The sequence below is a fragment of the Centruroides vittatus genome, unplaced genomic scaffold (genome assembly GCF_030686945.1).
Source record: "Centruroides vittatus isolate TY-2023 unplaced genomic scaffold, ASM3068694v2 contig_600, whole genome shotgun sequence".
NCBI classification, from domain to species: domain Eukaryota; kingdom Metazoa; phylum Arthropoda; class Arachnida; order Scorpiones; family Buthidae; genus Centruroides; species Centruroides vittatus.
Window position 1 is genome coordinate 53,684 of NW_027122366.1, and position 23,667 is coordinate 77,350.

General features: G+C 30.8%; 1 protein-coding gene across 1 annotated transcript; it reads right to left on the reverse strand.

Annotated features, from left to right (window-relative positions):
- Positions 1-971: 971 nt before the first annotated feature.
- LOC136979273 (ATP-binding cassette sub-family C member 4-like) lies at positions 972-22,599 on the reverse strand. The gene is made up of 11 exons (XM_067275216.1): positions 22,545-22,599; positions 19,544-19,623; positions 15,649-15,799; positions 14,118-14,351; positions 13,948-14,048; positions 7,939-8,136; positions 7,706-7,861; positions 5,272-5,361; positions 4,989-5,161; positions 1,217-1,322; positions 972-1,148 (listed from the first exon to the last, which is right to left on the reverse strand). The coding sequence occupies exons 1-11, from the start codon at positions 22,597-22,599 to the stop codon at positions 972-974; spliced, it is 1,521 nt and encodes a 506-aa protein (XP_067131317.1).
- Between the last annotated feature and the right edge of the window lie 1,068 nt (positions 22,600-23,667).

Sequence of the window (23,667 nt, forward strand, 5' to 3'; positions counted from 1 at the left end):
ATCACCTGATAATCGCTCCCATACATATATCGTTGGAACACTGAAGAAAGTCAATTTAACTTCTTGGGTTTTCTAATATTTGAATAATTTTTTTACGATTCTGAAAACGATAAAGATATAATTTAAAGAAATTTAAAAGCATCTTACTCCGTGTAAAACGGTTCACTCGCCGATTAAATACAATCGAGCAGCTTTCAATAATGTTCAAATTTGCATAATGTATTATAAATAATAGTAAGTTTTTTATAGTCTTTTGCCTGATTTTATTTCCCTCATTTTTTAATTTTATCAAGTATGAAGCATACAATAAATTCATTGATTTGTTTTACAAAGAAAATTTATATTATTAATTAAATAATTTTAAGTTACTATTCTACGAAATATTAATTATGTTTTGGTAATTGATAAAAAGTTAATTATTAACGTTATACCAATTTCGAAATTTTTGTGTTTCCACAATGCAATACTATAAATTCAGTACCAGTTTTTATAATACTTCGATTAAATATTAGAAACAGGAAAATAAATAATACAGATGCAAAAACATTTTGAACAATATAATTTGGTTTTTAATGATTAGCATAAACCAAATTTCTAGAAGATTACATATTCACAATTGAAATTATATTCTCGAGTAAGATTGTCCTAATTAAACTCATAAACAAAACTTGTATAAATTATAACAATTATATTCGTTTTCTGTCGTTTAACACATTAAAATTCACTTTTTTTTCCGGAATTACACCATTTAAAAAATTTTTCACAATATTATCTCAAAAAACTGCTGATGACATTTCAATAAATGACCAGAATATATAAATCGATCCGTAAAACTCGCATATACTAATAAATGTTCGGATTTTAACAATTTTATGTTTTATGTGACATGCGAAAATAACACTCAAAGAACTAAAATAAACATCCATAACTTCAAGTTTATATAATCTATACGTAAAAGACATTTCACAGTTTTATAGTTTTGTTTGTTCGCCCCACTTTTTTGCGAGATATTTATTTTTGGCAATTTCGTATAATTCATTCTTTGAAGTTACTCCCATCTTTGTTACCAAATTATAAAATATACCATTCACGTTCTTCAGTAATGCATACGGCGAGTCAAATTTTTGTACTTTCCCTGAATCTAGTACCTAAAAATTTAAATTGTCTAATTATTAACAGGTATTTATTCTAATATTATTAAATAGAAGAATCTTACCAGAACTCTATCTGAATCTATAATTGTGTGTAATCTGTGGGCTATTGTCAACACTGTACAAGATTTGAATTTCTCTCGAATTATTTTCTGTAGACAGGAATCAGTTCTTGATATAAAAGAAAGAAATTCGTCAAAGAGAAGTTTACTTCTGTCGTTTATGTAAAAACTATACAAACATTAAATAATAACAAAATGATTAGTCAAGAAATTCAATTCTGTAGATTATGTATTAACCGTCACTAGCATTAAAGAAGAAAAATTGTGCTAAACGTTTATTCTGGCTTTCCCTTTGTATCTCCGAAGCTCTCCTAAGATTGTGTATGCAAAGATAAGTATATAGCATAATATTTACGTACTAGGTACATTAATTGTAATCATTTACGTTTTTTAAAAGATTTTATGGAGGTTTTGAGGGATCTTCAAATTCAATAAACCTGTTTGTAGAAAAGCAAACAACGCTACAAGTCTTGTACCTACCAACTAAAGCTAAGTCTTTGGCCTAGTATTTGAGGTGTGTCCTGTGTAGATCATGTAATTTTATTTTTTAGGCGGTGTTTTTATGGTAAAAAAATCTTTCCTTAATTTGAAACACTAGGTAATCCAATATATATTATATGGTTTCTGCTTGTGATAATATACGTCTAAAGATGACATTTGTATTTTTAAGATACGTCGTAGGCTACTTATGTAATCCGTATTTTTTAAATTTACATGTCGGGTTATTGTGTGTATAAAAATGGTTTGGAATATATTTTTAGTTGACTGAAGAGGGGCAAATAATGAACGAAACGCGTGTGTATAAACGCGTATCAAATAAATTAAAATAAAAAAGTAAATCGTGCCAAGTGAGCGTTATCGCGCTATATGCGCTTATAGAACAAACATAAAATAAATAATAAATAAAATAAATGAAACGGTAGCCTCATATTAAAATGCACCACAAACAATTTAATTTCTAATCGCGAAACTCAGCAAGGAGTAAGTGAAAAAATACATTATTACACCACAACAATATGTGAGCAAATTAAAGGATAGAAAAACTGAAACACACTGCTGGCATTGTAAAACGTTTGAGAATAACGTTGAATTTTGTCAATAATTATGATTCTATCGTCATCTTGAAAACAAACAAAAAATAGCATCAAGTGACAAGGCCCAACTTTCAGCCACGATAAGAAAACACACGTCTTTGTAAAAAGCTAATCTAGTCGATAGTGACAGCGATGATCGTACTCCCGCGCACCAAGTGTTTTTCATCCCAAGACTTACAAGACAAAGCTTTACTCATCCAACATTACTTTAGATTAGACATATATAGTCAAGACAATCAACCTATATCTAAATCTGATAGATAGGGTTCAATCATGCTCATTGTGGTGAACATTAGTAAACGCAATATCAAGGCATAATTCTAGACAGAAGTATAAACTCAAGATTATTTTCACATTAAGTAAGCAAGTAATTGCAGTAAAGGAGCAATTGTCTTAAAATAATTACACTAGTAGGCGTTAAAAATTGTGTTGTCAACCGATAATATACTCATAAATGATACGTGGTTTTTGTTACTGATAGGTTATTCGCACACTATACAAAGGTTTACAGCCACATTAGCATAATAAAACAAACCGTACTTAGTGAACTTATTGCAGTAAATTTCATTTGAAGAAGGTTTAGTATTTAGTTTCATATATAAAGTTCAACTACTGACAGCAAATAGACAATGCTGAAACAAATACTTTTGACTAATATTGAGAAATGGTTAATTATTGCATTTTGTGAAGCAGGATTATTTGTCCCTACAACCAAAAAAAATTGTCTTCAATAAGTCTCTTATTTTCAATTAGGCCAATCAAACAATCTATCAACAGTCGACACACCAGGACAAAACAAATTGTATTATATAGAGCTCACATCAAACTGTAGCATTCTATAGGACGTTACGGCAAAAGTCCATTAAATGGTTTCCCTAACAAGGATATTGTTATTTGTAAAAAATGATTTTTATGTCGATAGTTATAACGTAAAACGAGAGGACTGTATAACATTTGAACTAATATATATGTATTTTGATAATAAACAGATAATACTTGTATTTTCAGATAAAAAGAAAGTTTAACCTGGTTTCTAAAGACATTGCTATTATTTACTAAATGTCAAAGTCATCGTCTGCTGCTAAGACTTGCAATTATTTACGGTACATAATGGTTTTTCTACCAAGACAATTCTGCTTTTCATTCCTACTGCGTGAGTTAAAAGAATAGTAATCATACTTTTCTTTTAGATATTAATAATAGCTGATCTTAATTCTGTAGAAAATTCGTTAGATATTTCTGCACATGCTGTATGCAAATATCACCAGCATTACAAACGTGAGCCTAATTATTAAGTAGCAGTTCTTCAAGAGTAAGAAAATGTCACAGTGATATCTGTCACAACAATGATTACATCAACAGAGAAGCATTCTCTTGTCATTGTAATATATAGCGGCTGTCCTATAAAGTATTGCATCCTCTGCACATCTTTATAAATGAAGTTATACAAATATTTGTAATGTATGTGTGCAAAATGTCTATTCTCTTCCATTAATTATTGTCTGCATGAAATAGCTGCCATAATTCGTAAATACAGATTTTCAATTGATGTTTCTGACATGATCATTCAAACAGTTATCTTTGTTATAGAAAGATATGTAACAGTGTTCTTAATTACTGATTTTAATGCCGTAAGTTTTTTGACTTTACACTTTTTTAGCAACTGTATGGCCAAGTAATCGACTACTGGAAGAATTGTCTAATAGACCTTACACAAACAAACAGACTTGTTGAAAAATAGACAGGTGGCGAGCAATGGCAGAACAGAGATCATACTAATTTCACTCACAGAAAAGTATAACGACCTTTCATGAGAATATTTTGAAAATTTGAAATTAAACAAATTACAAATGGCGATTAAAATCTTACTAAAGTCACCTTTGACAAACAGGCAATTTAATTATGGTACTTTTAATTCGATTGTAATATATGATTGAATGTTATTCTATTTACAAAACTTTTCTGTTGTGCTGCATGTCAAACTAATATCTTCGAAGATCGACTTTAATTCAGGCTTATTACTATCTGAACATCACGAAATTATCCGAAGACAGCCATCATTAAACCTATGGTTTCTTCTAAACTTTTTTTTTTAAATTTGGACTATCAAATACAGCCGAGCTGGTTTCGAGTATTCATTTACCAGACAATAGATCAAAATTTGCAAACACTACTGACAGACAACTAATAGCTCTAGCTGAGATGCATGCATGGAACAGTTTATTATCACACAGCAGAACATTAACGTTACATAAATTAATCACATATTTACACTTAAATTCAATTATGAATCCGAATATTACGTTTTTTAGTATTTTGGTTTAGTATTTATTATTGTCTTGTAGACACCAAAGGAGTTTTTTTTCCCTTTTTTATTTTCAATTCGACAAATACAAAATAGGGGCTAACAAAATTTGAGAAACGAGGTACAATATATTTTGGACATATCACACAATATATTTGTGACAATTTATCAGAATTTGTTCGATTCTCAGAGCGATCGATTGTAATTTCAATCATTCTGCAAATCAATCGTTTTATTAGTGGTTTAATATCAACGTAATCATCGTGAATATCAACAATCTTATACTAAGCTTATAATCAAACTATTGTCTACTTAACATGAATTATAATATAAAATGATTTATACTTGAAATTATATAATATTCTTATATTCTAACTTTTTATCAATATTGGAAGTTGCTTCGTCCATGAGGAGAATTTTATTCTGTCGAAGAATGGTTCTGGCAAGACAAATTAGCTGTCTTTCTCCCACGCTGAAATTTCGCCCTCCTTCTGTTAAATGCGTATCTAACCCGCCAGGTAATTTACTAATAAGTTCTTTTAATTGTACCTTTAATTTAAATATTTATAAAAAATAAATACGTGATAATTAAATTTAATCGGAAAAAGTTTAAAGAGAAAAATTGGAAGCGAATTGAAAAATATTTATTTAATTGTAACCTCCTCTAGGGCATTCCACATCATTTCTTCAGAATATTCATTAAACGGATCCATGTTTCTTCGAAGAGGCCCCGTAAATAACATTGGATCCTGTAAAAATATACGTATACACTGTAAATAACTCTATTTTACGATTCGTTTCTATATTGAATAATATGAGTTACAATTACAATAAAGATAGACCCAGCAGTGACCAAGCGGTTTGTCCCCACACTACTGAGATTTCTGTCGTGGGTTCTCGCCGCGATCGGACGTAGAGTTATCCGGGTTTTCTCCGTGTCTGTAACGCTTAAATAAAGGCCAGTTACTCTTAAAATGTTCTTTCGGAAGGCATCCCCTAGGCAGATCGCCGAAGTGTTGCGTTGTCATTACTCAATGCAACGAAGAAAAAAACAAACAAACAAACAAACGAAGACAAATATTTAAATACGTTACTTTAATAATTTTCGTAGAATACACAGAATGCAGTAAAGCATATACCTATAAGCAATGTTGAGATTGACTCATTTCATGTCTTTTACTAAAACATTTGGGTGTGTTTGAACTTTCAAAAATTCAATCTGATTGCTAAGAAATTAGTGGATTAATATGATTTCATTTTCTGATTGGTATGTAATTATCGGTAAAATGTCATTATTGGCAATCTGTAAAATCAATATAGAACCAAATTATGGAAATGTTTGATTTTTGTAACCTTTAATAAGTTATGTGTGAATCGAATTTTGCCAGAACTACTGTAGAATTTGTAACAGTACATGTTGCTGCCTGTTTCGATTAGTTTAGTCAATGGCTCTCTGCCATCAGTCAACTGATCATGTTTTTTCGAATCAGATTGAATCGATCACACTAATAACGACTTTTGCACATGTACTCTGTCGCGCTTTTCAGGATTGCGTTTATTTCTACCCGTGGTATTTACAGCATAACGTGTCCAAAGAAATTATTTTTTGCCCCATATGATGACGTCACATAATTCATTGGACAATTATGAACGATCGGCTTTTTTTCACGGAGACTGTTAAAAGCTTTCTTTTTGTTTCACGGACAAATTTTTTGATGACAATTAATTAATTGATCACGTTTTAAATACTATTCTATTATTGTTATGACTGCAATAAAGAATATTTATTGTTTTGAACTGACAGACTAATTGAATTTCTTCGCTTTTATCAAGTTAAATGATATCATGTATATACGCTATTAATAGCCTAAAATTAATTTTAAAAAATTAATATTAGTTTATACAGTAAAACCTTGGGATACGAATGCCCCTGTTTACGAACAACATTTAGAACGATTATTTGCACCGGTTTCCGCACAATAACTTGTTCCCCGAACCATCTACTCGGCTCTACTGGCCACAGATAGTCAACTTCCTATACTTCATGTGTTAAAGAAAGCCTGACCAGTTAACGACAAAACTACCGATTTGGCAGTGGCGCCGAAATCTGCCTAGCTTCTTTGGACGTCACAGCACGAACCTTCGATGACGTTTTTAGTCAAATAAGATTTCAATACGCATGCGCGTAGTCACCATTACATCCGAGCGAGGCGCGAACCCACGATCAAACTTCCAGCGTTGAGGAACAAAACCGCTTATCTCACTGGTGGATCTATAGATAATATTATATTATACACAATATTATACTGTATTTGTAAGCATTTTTATGGATGAAATACAGCTGAAAACGTAAAAAAAAAAAATTTGGTTTTAGGTTGGAGTACAGATTAATACATTTTGCATTGTTTGTTATAGAAAAATTAGTTTCGGTTTAAGAAGAAATCGGTTTTGGAATAACTTTCTTTAATGAATTAAGTTCCTAAATTGAAGATTGACTATATTTTATTTTTTTCTAAATTAAATGTTTTTCTATATAAAGTGAATTTATTTATGAACACATCTTTTATTAATAATCATAATATAATTTTATGAAGATTCGTATAAAGTTATTGAACAAATACGTAGAACTAATAATCTCACAATCGCAATTGCATTAAAGTTAAAATGCAATTTATTAAAACATACATAAGTGTAGAAAATTTCTATGAAGCATGAAGAGTAGTCGTTTCGTGTCTCTAATATATTTTATAAAGTACATGTTCGTTTAACTTAGACTATTAGAAATTACTATATTTCGAATTGCTGGTTTTAATTAATTAAGAAAATATAATTGTGTCTCAATGTTCATAAATGTGACTTGTTCGAAAAATGGTCACATTACTTTTCACAAGTTACTTCACATTACTTAATAATAAGTTCATTCAAATTATATTACACCTTTTTGGCTTAGCTATCTGCATCGATATGGTCATGTTTTATCATAATTAATGAATCAAATTTTCGTACAGAAAAGTAAATAAAAACATTTTTATCTGGAAAAAGTATAAAGGTAATTAAATAGAAATTATACTCATTGAATTAATTATTACTAACCTGAGGAATGATAGATATTTTACTACGAAGATCCCGTAGTCCCATATCTTTAATGTCAACTCCATCGATGGTTATTGTTCCTGTTGGCTCTGTCATGCGAAATAACGAAGCAATTATAGAACTTTTTCCTGCTCCTGTTCTTCCAACAATTCCTATCTGCAATTAATTAATTAATAAACACCAATTCAGACAATAATTACGAACAATACTCTTCCAATTTGCAGATGTTTTACCTTTTCTCCAGGGCGAATATGAAATGTTAAGTTCTTTAACACAATATTTTTATCCTTGGAGTATTGTAAAGAAACATTATCGAAACGAATTTCTCCTGTTTCTGGCCAATCGGAGGGTGGCCGTTTATTAGGTAAACTTTCGTAGGATGCTTCCGATTTCAAATCGCTATACTTCAGAATGCGTTTTACCGAGTTCATCTGGAAAATTTATTTTATAAGAAATAACAATTACATTATCAAGAAAATAAATAATTCATAGAAGTTCATTTTATTTATTGATATAGATATTTTGTGTAAAGGAGTGGTTAACAACATTGATACTTAGTTTTCCCGTTATTTTAAATTAGTTTCCATTCTTAGAAAACCATTATATCTTCTACGTACTGATATACTCTAACATTTATTTTCTTATCATAAAATATGTAGGAATTAATTTAAAATTTCAGGAATATTTAAAAGTGGAAAATATTTTAACCTTTTTGTTACATTTTTTAAATTTTAGATTTTCTCTTTAATATTTTATATAAAACGGAAAAAAACTGATCAACTTATGAATTATTTAACTGTCATATATGTTGATATTTATAATTTCACACTTCTGAAGATTCCTGTTTTCAATCGGGTTTAAAAAGTTATAAAATAACCAGCGAGTGGCCCGGCGTTGCTCGGGCAAAATTAATCATAGCGAAGATTAAGATTATTACATTATAGTCAACCTTATACGTTTTCACATAATGCAAGAATTGAGATCCCCTGTTTCCAGACAAATTAAAAAATTTTTAGACGGGTCTAAAATATGTTCGATTTTTTGCAAAAACGAAAAAATCTGCATCTGCGTCTTGCACGTCGCTTTCTCTTAATAATTCCATTGTTACTTGACACTTCTTTTGGTACTTGAAACTTTCATTGTTACTTGACACTTCCATTGTTAATGGAAGTGTTAAGCCTTAATCCTGTCCCTTTCCCCCGTGGTGAGAAATTTCGAAAAATTCCTTCTTAGTGTGCGTTCTCGTGACGTACCCTAAATGTGTACTAAATTTCAACTTTCAACTCTTAACCGTTTGGCTTTGCGCTGATTATTATTATTATCATCATTATTATTATCAACTCGTCTCGAATATATATATATATATTGCTTTGTTAAGATTCAATATTATTCATATTCAATAATTTCAATTTTCTAAACAATAATAAATAAAAAACGTCTTTTTCTCTGTTTCTTCATATGTTTCATTTATTGAACTGTTTTTACTGTACTACATTATTAATAATTACATCATTTTATTTTTCTATCAATATGTTCTATTTGTAAATTTCAGATAATCTAACATTTGCGGAACAATGAAAAGTTGATTTTTTCTACAAGAGTCAATCTAGATATTTTGCATGACTTTTTCTTTTCCTCCGTGAAAGAATTTCAGCTTTCAGGCAATTGAATATTGAAAAAATTTTTACTTGAGTGAACAAATTCAAAATTTAGTTACTCGTGGTGACAACGATATCTGTACATCTGATATATTAATTTGCCAAACACCATTTAGTGTTAGAAATGTTGGAATTAAAACATTTACGAACATGCCCTTTGGAAGAAGCGCGATAAAATAAGTGTATTTCCTTCTTATTTACCTTTTCATACTGTCGTCCTGTGAACCAGTTTCCAGGGGTGGAAACCCTATGTGACATGATGGGATAATTTTTAAGTAAACACAAATTACTTGTAATTTCTTTCAGGACATTCATGCAATATTATTTAACTTTATCTGAAATAAAATTACAAGTTCATTTTAAAGTACACAGTAGAAACATACGTATCGACATATACACGGAGAATTTTCAGGTTCTATTCAAATGTATAATTTACCATCCTTAAGCTTGATATTTATTTATTAATGAATGTACAATACTTTAATATAAATCGTTAATTTTTCAAAACAAAAATGAACTTTAGAAAGTATTCAAAAGAATCAAAAACCGGAATAAAAAAAATTTTGATATCGTCGCATCACTAATATGTATACAGTCATTTATTTCGTATTTTACAGTAAGATACGTAATGACGAGCGCTGGGGAATAATACCTGAGGTTAGAGTAAGTGCTATTGGTGGGTGGTGGATTTTCGAAGAAAAAAGTCTATAATAGCACTTTTGGCGGCCGAGAATGATAGACTCCATGTTGTTGCCCAGTGTTCGAGGTGGTGAAGTGCAGTCTGGATGCGTCAGGAAGCTTGGATAGGGCTAGTGCTTGTGGTTAGAAGAAAAAGATCATCAGCATAGAGAATTGCCGTTATACTGGCTGAAAGCACTGTCCATAAGTCTGCCATATAAAAAGTAAAAAGGACAGGGGCGAGGACGAACATTCGCTCGTTTTATCATTTATATCGGTTGCCAGGAAATAACTCGTTAGAAGTGTTGCCAGAAAGTGTTCAGGTTCTCTGGCGCTGGCAACCACAATTTTATATAAAATATATGTATAAAGAGAAAAACCTTTCTTTCAATTAAAATTTTGCCGCGCGTCGCGCTGTCATCGACATGACACGTGTGGAAAAAATATGTCTTAATTCGATGTATTATTGTGAAGTGTGAAGACAAATAATAAAAAGGAATTGATTTAGTAAAGAGTAAACTTTAAATGTAGTTTCTTTGGTTACAGGTAAGCATGTTTATTACATTTTAAAAGTGTTATTTTGGTGATGTAAACTTAAAATTAATGAAATAAAACCTTTGGTTACAGAGCAACACATCGTGGTCTATTTCATTTGTCTATAAAGACTTTTAGTAGAATAGTAGTTGAAAATTCCAGAGTACTAGCAAACAAAAATTTTCCTACTCCAAGTGTTCAAAACTGATTGTTTTAATCCATGTTTGTGTATTTTGCTCTTATCCCTACTTTATAAGTGAGTTATAAGCACTTAAACTGACTTACACCACTTTGGATTTACAGATTGAGGGTATGGTTCAAGAACGAACTTGCATAATCAAAAATAATGTATTTTTTTATTTTATTTAAAAAATAGTATATTACGTCAAAAATGATATAAATCAATGTCACATAGTTAGATATCAGCTACAACAGTTTTTCCTATTTAACATCCCGAGTATTATCAGCAGGCAGTGGTCTTCAACAGAGTTAGAAGTGTGAAGGTTTAAATAGTATGCATGATGGATAGGGGAAATGTAGTCTATGACCAAGGCCTGTGACCAAAGAGAAAAAACAAGGTCTTGCATATTTTTTTTTCTCTTCGGTCACAGGCTTTGGTCTATTGTAGAGTTGAGACAAAGGTACATTTGCTAGTGATTACGGCCGTCCTAGTATTCCTGGTAGTTTCATGTTCAGCTTCAAAAATGCTTGCTCATCAGACGTGTTCTCCTTGTAAAACCTTGTATATGGATCAGATTTCTGATACCTAATCCATTGCATTTTTAGCCATAACACTGGATGGATTTCTTCATCAAGTTTTCTCTTGATAATGATTTTTTTCATATTTTGTGTAGCTAAAAACTCTTTGCCAGACATCACAGTAAGATGGAAAAGATTCTTTTTTCTTGCTTTTGTGATAACTCGATACAGTCAGTATGGCAAGAAATCTGTTGACTCTTACTGTACAGTTCAATTGAGCCAAAGTCTGAGTCATTCGAAAGATAGGAATGACTACTGGTAATAAACTTTTGGTCAATGGTTTCAATGTTGTTGTCTGCACTTAAAACTAGCTCAATAAATTTAATGCCATCTTTCAGTTCTGGTTTTGTCCTGTGCATGTATCGCTGTATAACACAACGTGTTTTGCTGTTGGTGCTCTACATTTTATGTGTTTGACCACACATGCATAGAATTCCTGTGAGCCTCTAGATCCTACAATTTCATCCCAATACATGTACCCTAGTCCTGTTGATAACTCGTGGCAACCTAAGTTATAAACGTATAAATTACGTTTATAATAAGCGATTTGGCATGTAAGTTTTGGAAATGATAATGTCTTTTACAAATCAAATGAAAAACAGTAATATGAGCTATCACAAGCCAATTTTTAGGAGTCTTTTTTCATAGCATGTCTTACCTTCTCAACCTTTCGTAGATGAAGTTCTTTAATTTAAGAAAGAATTTAAGTTCTCCAATTTCTCCGAGCTGAGAAAAATGCAATAAATAACGTTTTTATTGAATGCCGCATTTGTGTTAATATAAACATATTTTACACTGTTTAAAAGTAGAGAAAATATAGTAAACAAAGATGTAATAATAATTTTGGAAGCAAAGCAAAAAATTTTACAATTTTAAGATAAAAAATGGCGTCTGTTGGAGGCCTGGTTACTGAACTTAAATCGAAAAATCATGTAAATCATGTGACTGCAGAAGGGATATACAATCAGTAGCATGTAGTATTCATGACACTAGAACAAAACAGTAACTGGAATAATGGTGGAACTCCCAGTTACACCACTTTAGCTATCAACAGATAGATAGCACTGCTGACTGCATAAACTTGTGCTGCCATTTGTGGAGCTGTTTGGTGAACTAGGAGCTACACCATGATTTCTGTAGGTAGTTTTACCTATACGTAATTCATTTCTACCACTAACGCAGATTTTTTCAAAAGTAGAGTTACACCACTTTGGCTATAAGGGGCTCATATATATACATATATATATAAATGGGAAAATATGAATATTTTTGGTTCAAATCCTTGGATAAGGTTTAATTATATAAATAAAAACAAAGTAATAATTTAACATTTTAAGACAGGTAAAGAGATTTAAAGTTTAATAAAAATATACTGAACGAAAAATGCAAGAAAAAAAAAAATTAAAACGCAACAAATTTTCAAAATGATGAAATGACTCAATGATGAAATTACTCGAAACGCTTGAAAAGATATGCATAAATATTCAACAGGCGGCAATAATTATAAGGTTATTGAAAGAAATAACTTAAGCCTGAACAATATCGAAATATTTTGAAAATATTCATTTTAAAATGCGATAGATATTGTAAAAAGAAAAGGGAAAATAGAATATAAAGTTCTTCGTTGCTTCTTGTTCTTTCGTTTCTTTTTTGGAATTAAAAAAAAGTTTGGAGAGATTAAAAAATGTTTCAAATCCTTTTTGTTTAAAGGTTGTTCTTTTAAAAAAGATCTGAGGTGATAAAGGCGCAGCTGACAAGATGGTGCACGCACCAAGGTTCGAAGAATATACAGGTTTTACGTCAGAAAAGGAGTAGGATATCTTTTTTACTTTGTCGAAACCAAAATTTCACAGCGGAATGCTAAACGTAAAGTGAGATAAAAAGGTATATCTACGGATTGTGGCAAAAGAGCTTTGTGGCGGAATAGACGATGGTCTGAATTTTTCGGAGTTAAGAACTTATAAAAATCAAAGATTATATTAAAGTTTTTAGCATTTGAAATCCCTTATCCATTACAGAAGTCAAGATATTTTTCTTAACATTTTCTTTTTTTTTGTTTTAAATTTTTCTTTTAATGTTCTGTTTGAATCTTAACGTTACTATTCGTCGAAGTCAAACATATACAATAGATAATAAACCATATAAATTTAGATCTAGCAATATATATATATATATATATAACACTCGGGTGGAAGGCGACTAGGTCCAATATCACTATAAAACGTTTTCGCTGTTTACAGGTTATCCACTGTAGGCATCGTTTGATAAATGCGATTAATAAATATTTCGATGTTACCGCGTATATTAAAACGCATTAATCAACAATTTGCAGAATCTTTCAATATTTTTTGACTATAGAGTAATTGAATAAAAACATTTCTAAATTTTAAAATACCAGTATTATCAAACCAACGTGCAAATTTTTATATTAAACATTATTCTCTTAATATACGTAGGATAAAATAATAATAAAACGCGTGCTGTGTGATCATAAGTAGATTTTCTCTTACAAGAAGTTGACCTTTTTCGAAAAATTTGATATCGCCCAATAAAGAAATCGTTTCGTTTGTTTGAAATTAAAATTTTTAATCGGGTTGGGTAAATATGTATTACCTGAAATTCCACTTCGGATGCAAATCCAATAAGGTGTTGAACAAGTATAATAATTAGTATTCCATAATTCAATACAAGTCCAATTTGGATTCCTACGTTATCTAAAGTAAAAGTACAAATTTAAAATTATTTATTTTATAAACTGTAGACATATAAATATATTCACTTACCTGCATTACTTAAGACACCGAAAACAATAACAGTGATAATTAGATTTATAAAACAAATTAAGTGACCGTATATGGAAAGCCATCGATTTAGAGCCATGTAAATGAACCACGTTGAAGTGTGCTTATCCTGATACTTATTGAACATAGATTTAAATTTGCTTTCAGCATTAAATGCTCTAATTGTCGTCAATCCGTAAAGGGATACACTCAGATGAGAAAATACTGGACTTCTCACTGCAAATAAAAAAAAAATTAAATATTTCAGCGAAGATTTATTTAATATAATAATTATTAACTTATTATTTCTAAGAATGTACCAGAACATTTTTACGTGTGTCTAACAAACTGCTGATCGTATATGTATGTAACTTAAAACGCAAGCAAAAATTTGCTTTATTTATGCAAAGAGTAATTGAGAAAGAATATTTTATATAAAATATGTCAAAACAAAAACAACAAAAAGTATTAAACATAGTAATAATTTTTCTCGAAAAAGATTAGCAATATGTCACGAAATTGATTTTAGTACGAACTCTTTTCACAACGACTACTCATGATAGTTAAAACGTTGATAAATTTCTGTTGGGAGCTTAGTTGGGAGAAAAGGCTATCCACGATCGAAAGTGCAATAAAACTACTAAACTCTTCTTTTAATGCTAACAACAGGCAACTTGTCAAACACAGCGTGACATTACTGCATGAATTTCAATTTGCAGATTATAATACGCGTGGAATATCTTTATAACAAAAACAGAGTAAGGAGTTGCGTATTTTACCCGCTAAAAAAATCTTTATGTCTAACAAACACTAAAGTATTTGAACAAAACTTTAGAATAATGCGTGGTACAATCTGTTATGAGATTTTATTTTACAAGCATTTATATTATTAATTAGTCTGAAAAAGCAAAATGCTCAACATGAGTTAAAAAAACAAAATTTGGCATGGTAATTTGTACAAAATTGGCATTAACCTTATATTTTTTTCTGTAAATAAATTAACGTTGTTTATATGAATCAAGGATAATCCACTTTTTCATACTGTGTCGCGCAAAATCTAGATTATAAACTGAAAATCTGTAATTGTACATTTACCGTAACTTATATTATGAAATCGACTTGAAGTGTGTGAACAGAATACATATTACACGTTCTTCAATTGTTCTGTGAAATTTTTCGTAAACATCTAAAAACTGTTATTGTAATGTAATCTGTTATCATTATGTAAGTATAGACTAGATGTTGTCAATTACGATAATAACACACTGGATTTAATAATGACCAAAAAGTTCTAAAATGAGTAAATCCGTTTTTATAATTACAGAACTAATACATTATTTTTTCACGCCAATTTTAAAAAACTCTTTAACTTATGAAATTATATAATTGTTCATACTGTTTTACAATCTAACTCGGCATCATAAAATAGTGTGTTTACCGAGTCTCTTTAATTCTGTTTACAAAATTTTATCGTCATTATTCTGCACGCGATTAAGTTAAATACAAGAAACTTTTCTATATTCTAAATACTTACATTTTCCTTCCAAATGTTTTATGCTTTTCAACACTCGGCTGAAAATCGTCCACAAAGCGTAGAATATTACTGAAAGGACAGCAATCAATATAAGTAGATACGGACAGAGGATTGCTTGAAGAACACACATGCCGACGAGAATTGTACTTCCCTATAATTAAAAAATATAAATTGCTAATAAATATTTAGAGATCTTAAAACTTAAGTTTTACAAGTAAAGTATGAAATAAAAATTCGCTGGTTGTTTCTGTTCGTATATATGTGTACGTATGACACTATTTTTTATCCTCCTTGAAGCTTAATAACTCTTCTACTTTTGTCCAAAATTTCTGAAATTTGAAGGGAGGTTCGTGTATTTAAGAAATGATGCTACTTAATTTTAATTAACTAAAGATAAAGGGAGAGGGCAGATAAAGAAAGATCGTGTTTCGTATATCCAGTAGGCTCATCATTTTGTGTTATCAAGCATTTAGAGTTTTATGCCTATTTACAAAATTAAAGCTTTTGCTATCTTATAATTATAACAATATAAAAATTTTTAAATGACAAACATAACAGAAGGCAAAACATGCAGTTTTAGACGTTGGGAGAAAAGTTAAGTATTCGTTACTGGATTCTTATTAATCTTCATATTATCTCTATAAGAATACACCAACATTACGTAAATCCTATGGTTACAGACTTATGGTAGATTTTACATTATACTTCTTATATACAATACTGTATTTTAATCAGTTTATCATGTAAATTATCTGAGTAAAAACACGATAAAAATTGCATTTACTTCAATATATATTCCTGAGATGATACAAATCTATTTTAAAAAATAAATTATTATCAAGAGTGAAATAAAGCACTTTAACTACTAATAGAATGCATATTTTCTGTGTTTACAAAAGTGCCAGTTAGTTAGTGTTCAGAAAATTCGAAAATCAGAAAAGTTGATATAGAATGTACATGTTTTTTGGGTTTATTTTAACCATCAGTTGTACACAAAAGTTTTACTGAACTGAGATTACACCGTTGAATTTATAATTAGAGAAAATGAGATCAAAACATTTTACTACAGTTCAATGTACAGAAACGTTCAGTTCTTAATAAGTTTCCGGACTTCTGTACTATAATTTGATAATTGTAATTTTTTTTATTGTCAAAAGATTTTCAATTACTGATTCCAAAACATTTGTCCGCGTTACTTAGCATGCGATCACTGTACTAGGATTTTCATTTTATGATAGTAAGAAATATTTTATTTTTGAAATTCCTTAGAGCAAATAACTTCTTGTTACTTTTTCTGCCCTACAGACACTACAGGGATTTTACATATATGTCATTTCAAAAAATTCTTGGAATTTATTCCCTTCTCCGAATTCGTTCTTTAGTCCCGCAGATGTAGGTTGACAAATTACAATCGTTTGTTCCCCGGCTGTCATTCAAAGATTCAGACGAAAAATATACGATTTAAACTATTTTTGTAATCTGCCGCTCGTATTTAAGCGGGATGGTTTGACTTTCAAAAGTTATACTATACGTTCTCTGACTACATAGTCTATCTAGCACCGATCATGTGACACACAGCAGCTCTGTAGATGTGTTTTTCTACATAAGTGACAACTGCCACTGTCTTGGATTCAGTAGTACAGTACATGTGTAGTGATAGCGGCAGCAAGTTTGTTTCCAAGAAAATATAACCCAATATAAAGTGTGAACGATCATTCGAGTTTGGCAAACAAATAAAGAACACGTTATCATATTTCATCAAAATGAACGAAGAAGCAGGTTGACAAAAACAATGGAACTGTGTTCAACAATGAAAGATCATATACTTCAAATATTCGCAGAGTTTGCGATGAAAGTAGCTCACAGTGAATGTTTTATTTGTTGTATTTGATGTTTTTGAAACAAAACAGCGGGTCTGTAATTCACAAACGTATCTTTGTACCTGAGCAACAGTCTTAATGGTCACTACTTTTTATAATTTTATTCGAAATAAATTTAAATATACATAATTAAAGAGCAAACGGCTATCCATTTAATATTCTTTTGTGATAAACACTATCATTAGAAATAGCTTCATGAGAGCGGAAATTATGGAAGGACACATCTAGCCATGACCACCACAACCTCATAAAGCAAACTCTTGCCCTGCCCCGCCTAATAGCACCACAGGGTTAGAAGAGACTATGCCTTAATCATGGGCTTGGTCTCTTACCGTAAGGTAATCTTGGACTCTTTTAGTTGGGCCACCGGGTACATCTTTCGGGCTCCCTTAGGCCCAACTCACTAACTTTGGCATAACTTTTGTATATATGCAGCTTGTACTGCATTTTAACTTTGCTCTGTCATGATTAGCTCACATATTGAATACATTGTAACGTTCAGACATTGGACAGCGGGGTACTTTTCCGTACAAGAATAAGGGACCCTGCCCAGTGCGTCTACTGAGCTTTGTAGATTAAGTAGATCTATAACTCTTACCATCAATTCCTTTAGTCTCTTTAGGTTTCCTTTACTAGCTGCTAGCGTTCTAAGGACTTGTTCAGGGGGGCATACTCCAGTTGACCTGATCGGCCCCTAGGCGGAAGTCCTCAGTTAGAGGACAGTCAAGCACGTTGTGTCTCGCGTCTCCGCGAAGACACCCACAGGAGCAGCTACCATCTCCTTGTCCGGTCAGTATTTGCGTTTTATACCAGCATAAACTTACCGAAGTAAGGCCAATGTCAGGCACGAAGGCGTAGGTTGGCTTACCTATTGCACTCTGAGTCCAGGTCTCTTGCCGGTATGTCATCGATCGCTGCAGTAAAGTACCTTTTATGTATGTTGGTGAAGGTTCCACAGTCCTCGTTACAAATGGGCCCCTGGCCCCTGCCTTGGACAGTTGGTCGGCACGCTCGTTACCCAGGATCCCAATGTAGCCTCTGACCCATCTCAAAGCAACGTGTCGCTCGTGCCTCGCCCTCAGTACCCTACCTCGGATCTCCTGTACCAACTCGTCTCTGTGGTATCTGTCGCTTAAAGCCTGAAGCGAAGACTGGATATCTGAGTAAACCGTGACCACCACAGAAACTCATCTAGATACGTACAATGTACCATCACTTATTTTCATTCATTTCTTACAGCAAAGCTTTTGTGGTTGCTTTCGCTAATGGCACACACAACAAATATGTTCCCTTGCTCGCATTGTATTCTTCCAGTTGATGTTAATTGTCAGGTAGTTCTTTTGTGTTGTGTCTCTTGTTTCTTTTTAGTGATCGGGTTCTGTTTTGTCTATCATCCATTGCTCTTTGTGTTGTCTTTAGTTTACTTATATGTAAGAATATTAAAAATATTTTCAATTAAGAAAAATTGGCGTTTTCCGCATAGGACATTGTCAATGCATGTTTAGCCTGTCTGGATGTTGTCCTTCTTAGTATTCTTGTTTTGTAAAAAGTTAACTCTAAGTTAGTATAACTAGTTTTAAGTTAGATTTAAGAGTTATAAGTTAATTAATTTAAATTTAAGTTACTACTGTGTTCACCGTTTCTCCTTGTTACAATTGGGGTTATTCTGTAGAAACAGAGCTTGCTAGCTTAGATTCTGTGTTATTTTTGTCTTAGTTTCAAGCCTGTACTTTTTTTAAGCATTAACCTTTATTCTGAGTAGCTTTTATGAAGCTGCTCTACTTATGTATGCTACAATTTAAAATCTTTTAGACACATAGCTTCGCATGCGAACATTAATTGTAGTAGGAATTACCTTACGTACACCGTTCAGAGAGTTTCTTTTTTTCTCTTTTTTTTCTATCCCCTTACTTTTTTCTCATCTTTTCTCTCTTTTTTTTCCTTCTTCCGCCGACTAAACACTTTGTATACTGTCAATGTGTTTCTTTAAAATAAAATATCCAAAATGAACTTACTCTTATCCACATGTAAGTGAAGTAAGGTATCGTATCTTCCATACAACTGACATCTTTAGAAAATCTATTTAAGATTTTTCCTGAAAAACATAAAAATGAAGAATATTAATTGAATAAAATAACAATGTAAAACATATTGCGATATGATTCTCATTTATAGAAATATCCCGCAATATATATCTACAAATAACGTTTTCCGTAATTTTTACGACTAAATCATTGTACACGGTACACTTTTATCCACAATAATATAAGAATGGAAAATATGGTCTTTGTAGTATGAAGCTACTTGACTTTTTTAAATTAATAACTGTATTTCTGTATTTACTTCTAATTGTTGGAAGCTATACTGTTTAATAAATTGATTCTTTTCCAAATAAATGAAACAATAAACACACTCTGGCAATATGTATATATTAACTTGTCTGTGTAAAAACATATTATATATGTTAATAATTGAAATTCATAATATGAAAATTTACAGATTTTATTGCATGACATGTTATTAAAAATAATAAGTTATGAAATTTAAAACTATGATGTAATAACTTTTAACTATAACGAAACAATTAAAACTACTTTTTCAAAAATGATATAAGCGCAAATATTTTGCGCTTATATAATTTTTTAAAAAAGAAATCTACATAAAAATGTAGTGAAATTGAAAAACATGCAGTATATTGTTAGCAATCAGAAAAGAATAAAAATCGTTTCAAATTTCTGCATGAACTAGATAGAAATGTCAAAGCGTTTTCTGCCCCAAACAAACAGAAAACCGAAAACTAGTCTCTTCGTGTTCCAGAAAAGCATTATCGTTGTATCCATGTTTTAGGAAAGAAGCAATCTGCATTTCTGCCGTTTACTTTGCCCCGAAAGGGACCCCTTGTCGCTGACAAAATTAAGTAAAAATAAGCCAAAAATTGTATCTATTTACGACATGACAAAAAGTGGCAGTGGCCTCTATTACCTCTGTTCAAATCACTTATCTTAAACGAGAACTCCACGATGACGATGGGTAGTATTTTTCTCCTCGTGAACCTCGCTGGGATAAATACATTTGTATGACACGCGAAACATACATACGTATATCTTACATATTAAGGATGTTATGCAAGCAAAACTAAACATTATTAGATCTTCCCAGAAGTTTAATTCTGTTTTGATACTGAACATTACAGGATTAGTAGAACTACTATAACATTGGCCTAAAGAGCTCAAATATATACTAAATTGAAAACTTTCATCGAACACTGTATCTAGAAATTAGCCATCGGCAGTTGGAACACAACTATGACACAAATCACACGTTTCTTTAAAGATGGAAAAAACAAAAAAAAAAGTACGAAAAATTTTACCGGCATGTTTCTGCTTAACACCAGACCTTGGCATTATGTATAGCATCGTATGGCATGAAAAATACAACATGTATAATTACGAAAAAGTGGCTTTAAAATAATACACAGCTCACAATAAGAACAAAGTTCATATTATAAAAAATTCGTTTTATAACGACGTAGGATTGAAATTTACTTTCTATGTGCACTTATTGGTAAAACGGTGCGAGTACTGAAACGTCTTCATTGTAATATATTGTTACAAAAACAGATTTTCTGGCCTTATACACAAAATATATATCTCGAGTGCGCATGTGATTTTTAACGATTTTTCTTATTCGTCGATTATTTTCTTTCTAGAAAGTAGGTGTAACGAAATGAGGAAGCGAAGTTCAAATTTTAACTTGACTTTATCAATAATGCAATCTGTCAAATTAACCTCAAAGACTGTGTGCTTTAGATTAGGTAAAGGTGTCCATCGAATTGTTTAAGTCAGGTGATTTTATATCTTCATTTATTATAATATTGAATTTAAAAATTTAGTTTATCGTTCAACGTTAGCACATATGAATCAATCAGTCATTACTTAATTTACTTTAAAACTTTCGATACTTTCATTCTTGTTAGTGTAATTAGTGCCCAAATCAAGTGCGATCGGAAATTGTGCCTAAGCAGTCCAAAAATATTTTTTTCACATTTTATATAAACACATTGTAAATTTATTTTTTATCATTTATAAATTATACGCTAAATGTGTTTATGGGCCAGATGAAGAATCTGAAGTAGCAGGTTATAATACACTTTAATAACATCCGTGAATCTTGAAGAACCTTGAAAACTAAGGAAGTAGTTGAAAGATTAACGACGTTATGGGATAAAAAAGGTTAAAGCTATCAATATTATATCAAATGACAATAGATCATCGAAATTCTTACAAGCACGGAGTAAATAGTTCAAGAATTGTGTAAATCTTGTTGCATCAGTTTACTATTCAAAACCAGTTTTATAAATTTTTACTTCTCTGTCAACTTTTGTAATTACAGTTATACCTGGCCTCACCTCGGTAATTGGTTCCAGGAGAGGCGACGTAAGTCGAATTTACTTGTGCAGTTACGACATAAGTCAAAATTACAGTGGAAAACACCAATAATGAGCACTTAAAGACCGCTAAATAAAACGACAACACAAAAACACAGATGTTTTCGTGTTTCGTTCTCTAGGATATATAATAATTATATTAACATTTATTGTAAATGCATAGTACATATTCTAATATTATTTTATGTGCTTTGAACGCTTTTCTAGCACAATTAGACTTCAATATTTGTGGCGGACAGATGTAAAGTCGAATAAAATGACTTAAACTCGATTTTTATTTTTCTATATACTTTTTTGACAAACGACGTATAATCGAGAACGACGTAACTCGAAACAACGTAACTCGAGGTATACCTGTACTTACCTATTCATTTTATAGTACATAATTATATGACTGTACTGTAATATACTGTATAAAATTTATAACGAATACCTGTGATACGATAAATGAAAGTATAAGCAACATCCGTAGTTACGTAAGTTACCGGTTATCGAAAAATTTCTTTCAGAATTTTATTAGAAACTCTTTAACTTAACAATAATAAAGTAAACAAATATGTTTTACATACCAACGGGATTGTTATCCAAAAATGATATCGGAGTTCGAATGATACAATGAAACATATTGTTGTGCAGCTTGTAAGAAGCAATTGTAAAGAATCTGTATAACAATAATCCAGAAAGTAACGTCGTTAGAAATACAGCACATATCAATGCAACGTAAACATACATGTCGAAATATTCACTATGGACAAAACTTTTGTTTTCAATTTTGTTAAAATCGCTTCTATTAGATGTAATATTTTCGACATTCTTTACGTTTTGGCTATACATTCTAATATCTTGCAGCCTGAAAATATAAAATAACAATTCAACTCTCTGACATTTTTAATATGTGTTTATAGTGAAATACAGTTAAACTAATTAAGCCCATTCAGTAAAGGTAATACCTATAAATAATGTTGAAAACTACCGAATAATAAAGTAGTAATGCACTGCATACATACATGAAATAACTTAAATGAAAATCTAAGCCGAGTTTTGTAATTTATTTTGAAATGTATAGCGGTGAACATCATCGTTATACGATTGACTTTATTGCAAATGAAATTTATCTTGGAATCATTGAAAAACATTGCCCACACTTTGATATATTCCAATCTGCTATGAAAGCAGACGTTGAAATCTATTGCTACAAAGCTTGACACCGATACAAGATATCGTGTAAATCAGATATATTTTTCTAATATACTTATTTCCAGCTGTCTTGGTGATGCAGTACGGTAAATATGAAATTATTATTGATGTTTATTGAAAAATAAAATGTTTTAAATATTTTCACGATTCTAAAAACTATGTTCAAAAAAGTACTTGAGTGAATGTTCTTATTGCTGACATGAAGTTTCAAGTTTAAATTTAAAAAATAAATGAATATAATGAACGAAAATAAATAATATTGTTTAGGATATATATATATACATATATACATCCGAAATAGAAAAATATAGGCCTATATTCGCTGCAATTGTTTGCTCATTGATAATACAGTATTTGAAATTAGTGCGCAATGGAATGCTTTTTAACATGTTAAATGGAATATGGCTTATGTAATATAACTTTATTTTAATTAAACATTTTTTAAAAAAAATCAGTCCACGTGTAAAAGTATAGGATACATAAATTATAACATCA